Here is a 14,028-nt window from a genome sequence, read left to right as displayed (position 1 = left end):
CGCAGTCCCAGCGTCGTGAGGGTGCGAATGTTACGGCTGGAGTACAGACCGACGTGGACTTCAAGAAGATGATAGCCCTGGATGCTGAGGTAGTTGAAGTCAAAGTGGTCGTGGTCAGAAGATGCGCAGCAGTAGCCTGCTCTTCGAGAGGGGTCGACGTTCGAACGTCAATGGTCGGCGGGGCGATGCAAAAGGGACAGCAGCAGCCTGAAGGCCTGACGCAAAAGGGACAGCAACAGCGTTCGGTCGTCGAGGAGCCCCGCTAGGAAGGCCTACGGTAGCGCACGCGTATGCGGCGGTCAGGGTGGCACGCCCCGCGACAGAGTAGAAGGGGTAACAACGGATCCGACCGGGAAGGCCGCAGCAACGAGGATTGGCCGGGAAAGTCGTGGTAGGGACGAAACCAACGATGGCGGCGATGAGGGGGGAGGGCGATGGGTCAGGTCCAGTCGAGCAGGGGGTTGCGCCGGTCCTAGTAGGGGGTGGACACCGACGACGAAAGAAGCGTGGTAGGAGGCATTGCTGGGCGGCTCATGAAGGAAAACAATGTCCTACTTGCCGGAGCAAGAAACATGGCGACGCCGTCGACGAACTGCAACACGCGGGTACGACAAGTGCGGCGAGATCGAAAGGGCTCGATCGCGCTCGCTATGGGCAACGACACGTGGCAGAGGCAACTAGCAACGCGCGGCGCGTCCGCAGCAACGACGGGAAGGGCGTGCAGCCTGAACGGTCGAGGTGGAGTTGCGCCTTGAGGATGGGGCGGTGGTTGCACATCACGCGCGAGGTGAAGACCTGCGCGCAAGATCCGACGGTAGCCATAGCCGGGCTGGAAGGGGAGGGGTGGCTGCGGGCGCGCCGTCAGAGTTGAGGGGTGTCGCGGCTGCAGTCGACAGGGGACGACGGACAGAGCGGGGAGGGGGAGGGAGGCCGATCGCTGACCAGCAGGACCGCAGTGGCTTAGATCTGCCCTGGCCCGACCCTAGGGATTGGGGCGACAACCACCATTGCCGACGAGGGGGAGGTGGTGTGTAGCCTCCAAGCGGGGGGGGGGGGGGGGGCGATCTAGGTCTCGACCATTGGAGGTTGTTGGAGTCGTGCTCGAACACATCCCGCCACGGGTGGAGCAGTGGCGAAGGTTGGTCGCGCCGTTAGGGCCGAGATGGAGGCAGGGCCGCGTTCGACAGCTGAGGAGAGGGGGCCAACGTGGCGAGGAGGGAGCTAGGGTGGGCAGGTGATGGAGGGAGATGGGGGCGACGTCTCGAGAGCCTCCCGGGACAGCGACGAGTAGCAGCCGGCGGCTATTCACGAGGTGGCCGACGGCTATGGGGTGGGCAGGAAAACCCTAACCTTAATGGGCCGACAGTCTCAAGTTCAAATCGTGGCAGAGGCTTTATTTGTGCCTCCGCACATTTATTTCCATGTTTGCATCTTTCTCTGTGGCTACACGTGAGTGGGGGTGTTGAAGTGTATAAGTGGATTGATTACCTTCAGCTTCTACCATCAGCTTAAGCTTTTGGGTTGAACTGGTTAGTGCGTCCACTCTAACACATAGAGAACAATTAGATCCTATTTGGATTCGTTTTGGTTTTAAAAACCAGTTTTTGCCCGTAGAGTTTGTAAAATCTGGGTTCTGAACAAAAGCTGGTGGGGTGTGTAGACCATTTTTTTTTGCATTTTAGCCCTTTTGGAGTTTTTTTGCACAATTATGTCCTTTGCAGTTTCATTTTAAAAAATAGACCCCAACCTCGACGTCATCACCATTGGCGCCGAGGTAACGCACAGCGACGCCAGTACCATTGGCGTCAACTTTTCCTACGTGGCAGACGATGTGGCAAGTCCTAGGGGGTCGACGCCATAGATCTTGGCACCGACCCCCCTTGACGACGATGCCCGACGCTGTTCAGGGGGGTCGGCGCCAAGATCTATGACGCCGCCCCCCTGGGACTTGCCACATCGTCTGCCACGTAGGAAAAGTTGGCGTCAATTATGTTGGCGCCACTATGCGTTACCTCGGCGCCAATAATGATGGCGCCGAGGTTGGGGTCTATTTTTTGAAATGAAACTGCAAAGGGCATAATTGTGCAAAAAAAAAACTCCAAAAGGGCTGAAATGCAAAAAAGTTAGGTGTGTAGATCCCTAGTTTTTGTAAGAATCTGGTTTTATTCATTGCTATTTGAATCATAAAAAAATTGGCAAAGCTAGGTATCATTGGTTTTCTAGTTTTAATCTGACAAAAACTGGCACAAGAAACTGACATAAAATAGGCTGTTTAGATCCCACCCAATTTCCAGAACGCCAGATTCCTAGAAATTTCCAAATGCCAGATTCCTAAAAAAATAGAACACGTAGTGATCGGTAAGACATTACAAATGTAGATTATATGCAACCAATACCATGCCATCAAATTCTGGGTTACCCTTCGTCAAAGGAAAAAGACACCTCATGATTTAAAAGATATGATAAAAATAGATTATACGCAATCAATGCTTATGTCATCAAATACTGAATACAAGGACCATTATCGGATTACATGTATAACGGGTTGTCAGATTAATGTAGAGTGAGGATGGTACACCTTTTTCCAGGTACAATTTAATCTGAAGCACAGGAAGACTCGACAAAGATTAGACATGATGTGCAGATATCCACCATCATAATCTCATTGAGATATAAGATCCCATTTCAGAACCTTGAACCTAAGATGTCTTCCATTATTCAGTAAAATTTCCAACAGAACTAAAGGTCCTACAACACATACATTTTTTTAAAGGACCAATTCAAAATCCTGGACCTCAAACTGCCAACGCATTACAAGAAACAGGGTGTAAGATCATCTAATGTTTGTCGTCCTTGGGCACAGCGTCTTTCTTGGCAGCTTGGGACTCCAACTCCTTCACTGAAGACTGTTCAGTAGATCTATTTTGAATCATGAAAATGCATGAGACCGTACAGAACTATTAAAGCAAATGTGATGCTCAAATGGTTATTGGTGGTTTCAAGTTTCAACTTTGAGCAGAGCTTCAAAGCATGAGAGAAGACACAGTGACACACGCAGCATTATAATGGCTACAACAAAAGGTGTGTAATAAACAAAACAAAAATAGGTATCGCTGAAGCACCAATGCGACTACTGTAAACTTTGATAGTTTGATGTACAAACACATCATCACTAATTCATTCGAAATAGTAACAGTAGATTGCTTATTCTGGATCCATATAAGAATGGTTGATTCCAATAAAATTTCACTTCCAGACCAAATAAGCCCACCGAATAATTTAAAGTAAAATGGCCAAAGTGATGTCTGTCCTCATTGGGGTCGGTGCGGCCCTGTGCCATGAGCACCATGCACTGGCTAATTACAATTTGGACTAATCATCCACGGCTAATTACATTGGTCCTGCACTAGTGCCGCACATGGACATGGACAAAATCAAAGTTGTATCGCCAAATGCACCAGCACATGTTCCTGGCCCGTCATCGACCGTTGGCACAGCTTGGATGGTATGCTAACTAGCTTTAATCCAATGAAAATTGCTTGATGGCATGAGGGGAGGGGAAATTTTAAATAGTGTCGTCGAAGGAAAAAATATATTTCCAACGGCACATAAGGGATCATTATAAGTTTCGGTGACATTCAAGGAATTTTCTCATCCAATGATCCAATAGTGGAGTGTTCTGCACCCCACCTCATCTTGGTCAGTTTCATAAATGCTGAGTTATGAACCCAGTAAACAGCACACGTCCCTCTAGCAGTACCATCTCTTAAAACAGATTCATCCTCCGCCCACCGGATATAGAATGCAGGGATACAACACATCCTGAACTGGCCACTCTCCCGTTGCTGAGTTCTCTACCCAGTTGGCACACCCTCCCAGCGGCAAGCATGACACCTAGACTTGTTGCTTCATTTGTCAACCAAATTTGTTTTTGCTTTTCATTTAGGTAGTTATGAATTTTCCATCCACTCTATTTTTTTCCCTACTCTTCAACTGAGCTCATGATATTTTATTCCTTTCTTTCTTTTTTTGTCAGCTGGTGTAATTTTTTAAGTCAGCATTAATTTATGAATCTCATATTCTGTTCTTATGCGCATGTATTTCTTAACTGAAATTTTCTTATCCCCCCTCCCATTCCTTCAATCTCTTATGCGGAGAAGATTATCCTTCAGCTCTTGTTTTGATTTGTGCATCGCGCTGCTATGCCATTACACAGTACATTGCCATCACGCCAAATATTGCAAATGAGTATCTAATTCACTATATCACTACCAAAATAAATAAAAGAAATCGACATTTCTCTCATCATACTCCTGGAAATTTCATCTGTGAACCAAACGCCACCTAATTTCACTCCTAAATTTCACTCCCACCTGGCTGAATTGCAGCTCAACTAACCAGATTAAACTAAAACTACACCATAACCATTTTTCCACCACTGAATAACCAGTAGCAGGCAGCTAGCCTATCTCAGATCCAATCCGGGCGGGTCTAATCGCCAAATCAGCCGCAATGGCTAAGGCTAACGAACGGGCCGTGAAGACTACTAGACAGATAGATAGACGCGAGGCGAGGCGGCGAGAGCACAGACGAAATGGAGAAAAGGAGCGTACTTGGCGGCGGCGGCGGACTCCTCCTCGAGCCAGTTGCGGATGTGGCGCACGTTGCGGCGGAAGACGGTGGCCGACTGCTTGACGTCTTTCCGCAGCAGCATCACCGCCGCGCCCACCCCCACCACCGTGAGGATGAAGTTCGTGAGCGCCATGCACGCGCCTATGCCGCTCGTCCTCGTCGGTCGTCCGACGACCCCTCGCGCGCAGCCGCAGTACCTTGCGTCTTCCCCAGCTCGCCTACCAGGACCAGAAAACCCTACAGCGGAGAGCCGGAGAATCCGCCGGCCACCTGCACCAGTCGACCCGAAGAGAAGCTAGCTAGCCCGTGGGCCGCACGCTGATGAAATGGGCTGCACGGGCCTCCAGCCCATGCTCTCGGCCCGTTTGTGTTCAGGTCCATCCATCGGCCACGCTGTAGCAGACTAGCAGTGCGGTATCTATGGGCTCAACCTATGCTCGTTGGCTGCTTACGATCCGTATCGATCACAGTCACAGGACGCAAGGCAGCCACACGCGCCTGCAAAGTGCAAACACTCTGGGGCTCGCTGCTCAGAACGGACAGGGCACGAGCAGCAGGCAGCGAGCATGGAAGCCGCGGGGACGACGGCGAAGGATGCTAAAACCAAGCGGGACTTCGTCGGATGTGGCCACTGCCGCCGCCGCCGCCGCCTTTGGCGACGAACAAGAGGCGCTGGTGCTGAACGCGTGGAACGCCATGAAGGGCGAGTCGGCATCGTTTGCACTCAAGTTCTTCCTCAGGTACTGATACTGTTCAGTGGCGTCCTTGTTTGCCATTACGTTGTTGAGCATCTCTCAGGCTCTCGGTGTTCTACTGTTCTTGCCCTGGCGTCCACCGTACACGTACTGTTAGAGGTCTTATCATTGGAGGCTAGGAGCTAAGAATAAAATTGAAGACTTATAAAGAAAATATTAGCCTACTTTTAAAATAGAGAGTAAAGAATATTGACATGTTTATATGGTTTTAATCCGTATCGATTTCTACCGTTTTTTGAATTTATAGTTGCAGCAGTCCAAAGAATCATCTTTGAAACAACCAGTATATTAACAAGTCCAAGACTCCGAGCTGTCTTGCTGTTTCTCGTGGCTATTTTTAACAAGCTCCCCATGTCGACGATGGATGCATGGAGGAACAGTTTAGTATTGTTGCTTGGTACTTGAATCATGATTGACTTATAAAAAAAGAATACAATTCTAACACAATGATAAGTTGAATTATCTTAAATTTAATATATATAAAATATTAGTATTTTGGTATCAAATAAAATATTTAGATTTATTATGAGAAAAATATGCAAAATACACTCATTTGACATTATAAACAATAGTATCTTTAACTACATATTTGATCGAATTTTATTAAAACCATATCTAGTATTACATTTTTTACGGGTGGCTAACTTTGCTGCCCTTTGTTAACAAAATTCGCTGGAGAGACTTTCTCCAGTTTGTGGTCCATCAAAGAAAGATCTTCCTTCTTTTTAGACAGAGGAAGCACCTCCGTCAAGACTGCGCCTCTAGATGTTCTATTCATAGTAAAAAGGGATAAGGGAAAGTGGAAACGATTTCCTTATTGTGTTAGGCTATCTGCACTCGCGGACTGCAAACTGGATGCATCGCCATTTACAGTAAAATATCCCTGCAGCGGTGGACTGTATGACCAACTACACCGGGCCCAAGGCGAGCTCGAACCTCAGATATAGCGTCTTGCAGTGGATACCCTATTCCTCCACGTGGACAACCACCTCTTCCTCGCGCGCGATGCCGGACTTGGACGGAGGAGCAGGCGGCCACGTGGTTTGGTTGAAAATCAAATCAAGAATTTCATTATATCCCTTTCTTCTACCTTCAATTTTATATCATATTTCATAAGGATAAACAATAGGGATAGGCTCTGGAACAGAAGTAATAAAGTACATAAAAATCGGCAATCTAAATATTCCTACCTAATATATCAGGACGGTCTTATTAATAATTCTAATGAGTTATCTTGGAATTTTGAATCGAATCAAAAAATCTATATTATGCTCACTCAAGGAAAGTAGATGTAGATAGGGGCTTATATCGGTGGAGGATGACAGCGCGCCGCCGGGTCGGATCCACGCGCCTCCTCGCCGGATCCGCGTGGCTTCGCCGGATTCGTGAGTCGCCTGGCCGGATCCGCGCGTGCCCGAGCCGGATTCGCGAGCCGCCGGGCTGGATCCGCACGCCTCCTCGCCGGATCCGCGCGCGCCGGCGTGGGAGAGGAGAGCGGCGCGCCGGCCCGGATCCGCTCGACGCCGGGGAGGAGGAAGAGGGAAGGAGGCGCGGTGGCCGGCCGGAGGGAAGGAGGCTGGGGAGGTGGAGGCAAGGCGGAGGACGAAGAGCGAGCGGGTGGAGGGGAGGCGAGCGGCTGCTGTCTGCCGCGGGGGAGGCGGAGTGCCGAGCGGGGAGGTAGGTAGGCAGGGTAGGAGAGTGGGAAAAATAATATAAAACGTGGGAGTTGGTATAGAGTTGAGATGTAGAGTAAACATGAGCGCAGGGAATTGTTGTATAGAGTAGAGAATATTGCTGATTAGGACGAAATATTCTTTTTAGAGTGGATTTTTAGAGTTGAATGAGTGTGGATAGCCTTATATAAAACCCCAAAAGTAGTGGAAACGATCTAAAATCTTCCACGACGTGACCAGCACGTGGAGTCATGGACGGGACGATACCCCCGCCCCTCAAAAACAAAAGGTCTCGTGGGAATCAGCGTCATGGACAGAAGATGCTTCTGCCCCGTTTCTTCTGCCCCGTTCGCACGTTCAAGGGCCACGCACCTCTCCGAAAAATCAAAGCACAGCCTCCTGTAGCTAGCCCTAGCTTGAGTCTCTCCCGGTCTCCCCTCACCTCACGCTGGTTGCCTATATAAACGAAGATCAGATCTCGCACCGGCGTAGCATCACACGGGGAACACACAAAACATACTCCTGCCGAAGCGCTGAGAAGTAGCTAGACAAGAATAATGGGGTTCAGTGAGGCACAGGAAGAGCTCGTCCTCCGTTCATGGAAAGCCATGAAGAGCGACTCTGAGTCGACTGCTCTTAAGTTCTTCCTCAGGTGTGTGATGACACTACGTACATTCGCGTGCAATTTGTTTTCCATGGCATGTGTTTACTCTGGAACCGTCATTTTCTTTCGTGCCATGCTAAATAAATAAATAAATAAAAACAGGATCTTTGAGATCGCGCCGGGTGCCAAGCAGATGTTCTCCTTCCTGCGCGACGCCGGCGACGCGCCGCTGGAGAAACACCCCAAGCTCAAGGCCCACGCCGTCACCGTCTTCGTTATGGTCAGCCACCTCGATCTATCTCTGTACTGTACGCATGTTTCTATCCTCATCTAGCTACCTGCTGCTTTGCTTTAATTGGCGTCCAGGCATGCGAGTCGGCGACGCAGCTGAGGAGCACCGGCGACGTGAAGGTGAGGGAGGCCACCCTGAAGCGGCTGGGCGCGACGCACGCCAGGGCGGGCGTCGCCGACGCGCATTTCGAGGTAACTTCATTAACACGTGTTTCTATCCATGGGGCGCAATGAACCTCTGCAAGTGCAAGCTCGATGGCACAGATTATATATTCCAGCGCTCGCAAGTGTCGTCGGTTGCAGTGAGTGAGCTGTGAGCGGTGGCGATTGACAGACAGAGACCCACCGGTCTTGCTCGTCTTTAAACGTGCAGGTCGTCAAGACGGCGCTGCTGGACACCATCAGGGACGCGGTCCCGGACATGTGGACGCCGGAGATGAAGGCGGCGTGGGAGGAGGCCTACGACCAGCTGGCCGCCGTCATCAAGGAGGAGATGAAGAACGCCGCCGCCGCCGAGGAGCAGACGAAGAACGCCGCCACCGCCGCGGAGGAGACGACGAACGCCGCCGCCGCCGAGGAGGAGACGACGAACGCCGCCGCGGCTGTTGATGCTTCCTAGCTCCTAGCCTAGCCTCCTGCTACGCTCCTCTGCTAGCGACCGTGGCACGCGCACCGCTGCGTTAATGGGTGTTTTTGGACTGCTGCTGGCCTGATACCTAACTACGGAGCTGTCGCTAATGCTGCTGCATTTTTGTTTGTCGACCGCATCATTTTTGTGATGATGAATAAAATATTCAGAAAAGGCCCGTCATGCGAGTGAAATTTGACTGAACGTCGTGAGAATTTAAGGCCGAAACAGTGACATCTCTAGTTGTATAAGTGTTGGCGCTGATTTGGGCGCCAAACACTGAAACAAACTATCTAGCGGTGCTCTCTGTGGAGTCACGGACACTCCGCGACATAGGGTCGTATAGTCCGCAACTTGGGCACCGGTGCACGCTTCCGCAACCGAGGGTCTTCTTTTTCGCGAAGAACACTAGAACTCACCCTCGAGAGAGATCCCTTCGAGGGAGAGAGTTCTAAGATATTGCTCCGGGTCAGCAGGTCGCCCGACACTTCTCTAATCGATGTAGAGTCGAAGAGAGATTTTGTGAAGACTAAACTAGATGTAAAACTAAGGCTTGATTACTTCTACTCCTAAATTGGAAGAACGATGCAAATAAGGTAAAAATTGATAAATAGTTTTAATTGGATCGATTGTAAGGGGCTTAAATCGGTTGTAACCCTTCGTCTATATAAAGGGAGGGAGGTCTGGACCCGTTATAAGTCGGTTCCCGAGTTAATCCTGCAGGTTTGGCTAACAAATCCTACTAGAAATCTCGAACCCTAACTGTCGGAGAGGGAATTCTCCGGCCGGGTGGCGGAACGCACCCGCCATAAATCCTAAGATGAGGAGGGGCCTAAGCGTTTTGTCTGCTGTCTAGATGGATGATGAACACAAGAACACACAAGGGTTTAGAGTGGTTCGGACCGTCGGAGCGTAATACCCTACTCCACTGTGTGCTGTATTAAGCTTGAGAGACTAAGTTGGATCTGCCTTGTATCGTTGTGTGTCTTCCCTTTTATAGCTCAAGGGGGGCACGTACAAGGGTGCTGAGCCCCGACATGTAGGCCCAGGGGCAAAAGGGAGGGAATACAAATAGAAGTATCCAATGCCAGTGTCACCTAGAAGATCTCTAAGCGCCCTAATGTCCGTAGTCCATATAATATTAATATCTCGCGGCTGCTTCCTCGGTAACGCGCGGGCCATAGTGAGTACAGTGTACGCCGCAGCACGGGCGTACTGCCTGCCAACGGATTGGACAGGCACGCCGCCTGCAGGATGGTCTGGTCGCTGCTCGTCAGCGGAGTGGACAGGGCACATTAAATGTTGAGGCGGCACATCGCCTGCCAGCGGAGTAGCAGGGCTCATTAAATGCTGAGGCGGCACATCACCTGCTAGTAGAATAGACAGGCGACGTGCCTTATCCGCAATAAATGCAGCGGCCGCGCGGCCCAGAGGCCTTACGTCAGGCTCCGCCCGCCGGCTTACGTCACGGGCGGTAGGTCACGTGGCAGCATCGGGACTCCGCCTGAGCGGGGAGCAGTAACGTACACGGTATGGTCCGGACACGTGTCGGCTCTGAACCCTCGCCTGGCCTTGATTAAGGCCTGGGTATTCTTTATCCTAGAATCCCGAGACCCTGCTGAGAGTGGCCCAGACCCCACACAGAGAGGTCCGGGACCTGTCCCGGGGGTCCGGTTTGTATCCGCGGAGGCCCTAGACCCTGCCAGGAGGTCTGGTCCGCATATGCACGGGTCCAACACTTTCCCATGGGGGTTCGGACCCACCGTTGATACCTTGGAGGATATCGCCTTCTCTGGTCACGTGGGGGAGTCGGGTGCTGTTCTCCACGCGGCTAGAGATAGTCGCGCGGTACCGCGTCTTTATACTGTAGTAAGGGGTACCCCTGTTTCAGGGTACCGACAGTGGCCCCCGGGCCCACCTCAGGGGAGGATACGAGCCCTGCAGGTGGGGCCAAAGCCTGGTTGGCGATTGGCGCGCCGCTTTCGTGCGCTTGCTGACGTAATCTCTGCCAGCCCGCCTTCGGTCACGCCAACTGCCACGTTTTTCCAAAGTAATGCACACGCTAAAGAGGACCCATGGTACTCATACCAAAGCCTGAACCCTATAAAAGGGGCCAATTATGTTAGTGCTCCTGTTTTAGGGTGTAACTGAAGATTTGTCCCTATTTTTTAAACTTTGCATATATGCCTCTATTTTTTCAAAACAAATTATTATATGTGTAATACCCAAATTGTAATTTGTAGAGATAATATAACAGGAGAAACGATTTCACTTTATCTATGTGTGAATTTGACCTTTTTGTACCCTCACATGTGAACACCATATTTAAAAAACAAATAATTATAAAATATTTGACACTAAATTATGCATCATGCTGGGATTTTCATTTTGTGTGCATTTTGTGACAATACAAAAATAATGTAAAAGGAATTCTAGAAATTAGAAAGGAGGAGAAATAAAATATTTTGTGGATAAAAATAAATATATAAAAATATATTATTCTTACACTAGAGAAATGAAGTTGAACATTTGGCCAATGGTGAAATTCATAGCAAGATCCAGATTCAACTTTGAAATTTGAAAATGAAAAGGCAAAAAAATTAAACAGAAAACGATAAAAAGCTTCATGGACCAACCAACCCCATTCGGCCCACTACACATTCTCTCCCTCGCCAGCCCAACGTCGTCGCGCCCGATCTCACCTGCGCGTGTGAGAGCACCTAGAGGGGGTGAATAGGTGATCCTGTAAAACTTAAACTTAATGCCACAAAAACTTGGTTAAGCGTTAGCACAGTATTGCCAAGTGGCTAGAGAAGAGTCTTAGCGAAACATAATAACCACAAGAGAATCAACACAGGTAGACACAATGGTTTATCCCGTGGTTCGGCCAAGTACAACACTTGCCTACTTCCACGTTGTGGCGTCCCAACGGACGAGGGTTGCAATCAACCCCTCTCAAGCGGTCCAAAGATCCACTTAAATACCACGGTGTTTGCTTTTCTTTTCTATATCCCGTTCGCGAGGAATCTCCACAACTTGGAGTCTCTCGCCCTTACAAAGATGTTCACAAAGAAGCACGGAGTAAGGGAGGGATTAGCAACTCACACAAGACACAAAGATCACAGCAAATACGCACACACAAGACCCAGACTTAAGCTCAAAAGACTAGCACACTAGAACGGAGCTCAAATCACTAGAATGTTGAACAAGTGCGCAAGAATGGAGTGTGAGTGATCAAGAGTGCTCAAGGAATGCTTGGTGTCCTCCTCCATGCGCCTAGGGGTCCCTTTTATAGCCCCAAGGAAGCTAGGAGCCGTTGAGAGCAATCCGGGAAGGCAATTCTTGCCTTCTGTCGCCTGGTGCATCGGATAGTCCGGTGCACCACCGGACACTGTCCGGTGCGGATTTCCTTCCTTATTTGGCGAAGCCGACCGTTGGCAGCCTTGGAGCCGTTGGCGCACCGGACAGTCCGATGCCCCCTCCCGACCGTTGGCTCGGCCACGTGTCTCGCGCGGATCGCGCAGCCGACCGTTGGCCCGGCTGATCGTTGGCTCACCGGACAGTCCGGTGCACACCGGACAGTCCGGTGAATTATAGCCGTACGCCGTTAATTTATTCCCGAGAGCGGTAAGTTCGCCTGAGCCAGCCTGGCACACCGGACACTGTCCGGTGCACCACCAGACAGTCCGGTGCACCCAGACTGAGCAGAGTCTTGGCTGCTCGAGCCAAGACATTTCCAATTGTTCTTTTCCTGTTTCCAGCACTTAGACACAATACATTAGTCTCTAAAACAATGTACTAAGTCTAAGAAACATACCTTTTTACTTGATTTGTACTTTGTCCACCATTTGACACTTAGGCACTTGTGTTGGACACTAAATCACCAAAACACTTAGAAATGGCCCAAGGGCACATTTCCCTTTCAATGTCCCCCTTTTTGGTGATTAATGCCAACACAACATACAGCAAGTAGAACAAGTACAAAATCAATTCAAATAAGAACTCAAATTTGTTTTGAATCAAATTTGGCATATATGGATCATTCTTTGCCACCACTTGGTTTGTTTTTGCAAATCGACCTCAATTTCTTAACTCTAAGTCAAACACACTTGTAGAGACATAAAGAGAGTTGTTCCAATAGAAATCGATCACAGTATCAAAAACTCCCCCTATTTCCCATAGTCAACCATTCTCCCCACAAGGGACTAACTTTTGATAATAAGAAGCAAACAAGAGTATTTTGACAAACAAAAACTCTAACTCTACTTTTTCAAAATTCTCAAGTGGTAGCTGATCCATTTATTGCTTTAGCCTTATTTTCTCCCCCTTTGGCATCAAGCACCAAAACGGGATCAATTTTGGCCCTTTAAACCCATTGCCTCACCAAAAATCTTCAACTAAGAGTAAAAGGCAATAAGAGTACTAAGATGAACTTGGAAGAAGTTACTCGTTCATCGGAGTGCAGTGGAAGTCTTGCATGGTCCAAGTTCACCTTTTCCCTTTCAATCCTCCTTTGAGACTAAATTAAGCAAACTCAAGCACACAGTTAGTCTCGAAGGGTCAAGTTGTAGCACATCTCCCCCTAAATTTGTGCATCACTGGCAAAGGACTTGTGAGGTCCGGGGAGTGCATGTACAACTTAAGAAACATAAATAGACAACACAATGCAAAAGGAACATGATCAAAGGCATAAACACATGTATGCTATAAATCAATCCAAGTTCCGCGAATCTAAGACATTGAGCTCACTACGCAACTTGCAAAAGGTCTGCTCATCTAAAGGCTTGGTAAGAAATATCGGCTAGCTGGTTCTCGGAGCTAACATGAAACACTTCGATATCTCCCTTTTGCTGGTGGTCTCTCAAAAAGTGATGCCGGATGAAAATGTGCTTTGTGCGGCTGTGTTCAACAGGATTATCCGCCATGCGGATAGCACTCTCATTATCACATAGGAGTGGGAATTTGCTCAAATTGTAGCCAAAGTCCCTGAGGGTTTGCCTCATCCAAAGTAGTTGCGCGCAACACTGTCCTGCGGCAACATACTCGGCCTCAGCGGTGGATAGGGCAACAGAGGTTTGTTTCTTAGAACTCCATGACACCAGGGACCTTCCTAAGAATTGGCACGTCCCCGATGTACTCTTCCTATCGACCTTACATCCAGCATAGTCGGAGTCTGAATATCCAATCAAGTCAAAGGTAGACCCCTTTGGATACCAGATCCCGAAACAAGGCGTAGCGACTAAATATCTAAGAATTCGCTTCACGACCACTAAGTGACACTCCCTTGGATCAGATTGAAATCTAGCACACATGCATACGCTAAGCATAATATCCGGTCTACTAGCACATAAATATAGTAAAGACCCTATCATAGACCGGTATGCTTTTTGATCAACGGACTTACCTCCTTTGTTGAGGTCGGTGTGTCCGTCGGTTCCCATCGGA

General features: G+C 49.1%; 2 protein-coding genes across 2 annotated transcripts; one reads left to right on the top strand and one right to left on the bottom strand.

Annotated features, from left to right (window-relative positions):
* Positions 1–2,475: 2,475 nt before the first annotated feature.
* Positions 2,476–4,873, bottom strand: LOC100856921 (uncharacterized). Its single transcript, NM_001351772.1, has 2 exons — positions 4,614–4,873; positions 2,476–2,919 (listed from the first exon to the last, which is right to left on the bottom strand). The coding sequence occupies exons 1-2, from the start codon at positions 4,763–4,765 to the stop codon at positions 2,838–2,840; spliced, it is 234 nt and encodes a 77-aa protein (NP_001338701.1). The 5' UTR covers positions 4,766–4,873; the 3' UTR covers positions 2,476–2,837.
* A 2,695-nt stretch (positions 4,874–7,568) lies between these two features.
* LOC732720 (hemoglobin 2) lies at positions 7,569–8,761 on the top strand. Its single transcript, NM_001112349.2, has 4 exons — positions 7,569–7,712; positions 7,827–7,944; positions 8,031–8,147; positions 8,329–8,761. Exons 1-4 carry the CDS (start codon positions 7,618–7,620, stop codon positions 8,572–8,574), a joined length of 576 nt encoding a protein of 191 aa, NP_001105819.1. The 5' UTR covers positions 7,569–7,617; the 3' UTR covers positions 8,575–8,761.
* The last annotated feature ends 5,267 nt before the right edge of the window (positions 8,762–14,028 follow it).

Source organism: Zea mays, chromosome 6 (genome assembly GCF_902167145.1).
Source record: "Zea mays cultivar B73 chromosome 6, Zm-B73-REFERENCE-NAM-5.0, whole genome shotgun sequence".
Taxonomy (NCBI): Eukaryota; Viridiplantae; Streptophyta; class Magnoliopsida; order Poales; family Poaceae; genus Zea; species Zea mays.
Note: the sequence above shows the minus strand (reverse complement) of the source record. Positions and strands in the feature narration are given on the sequence as shown.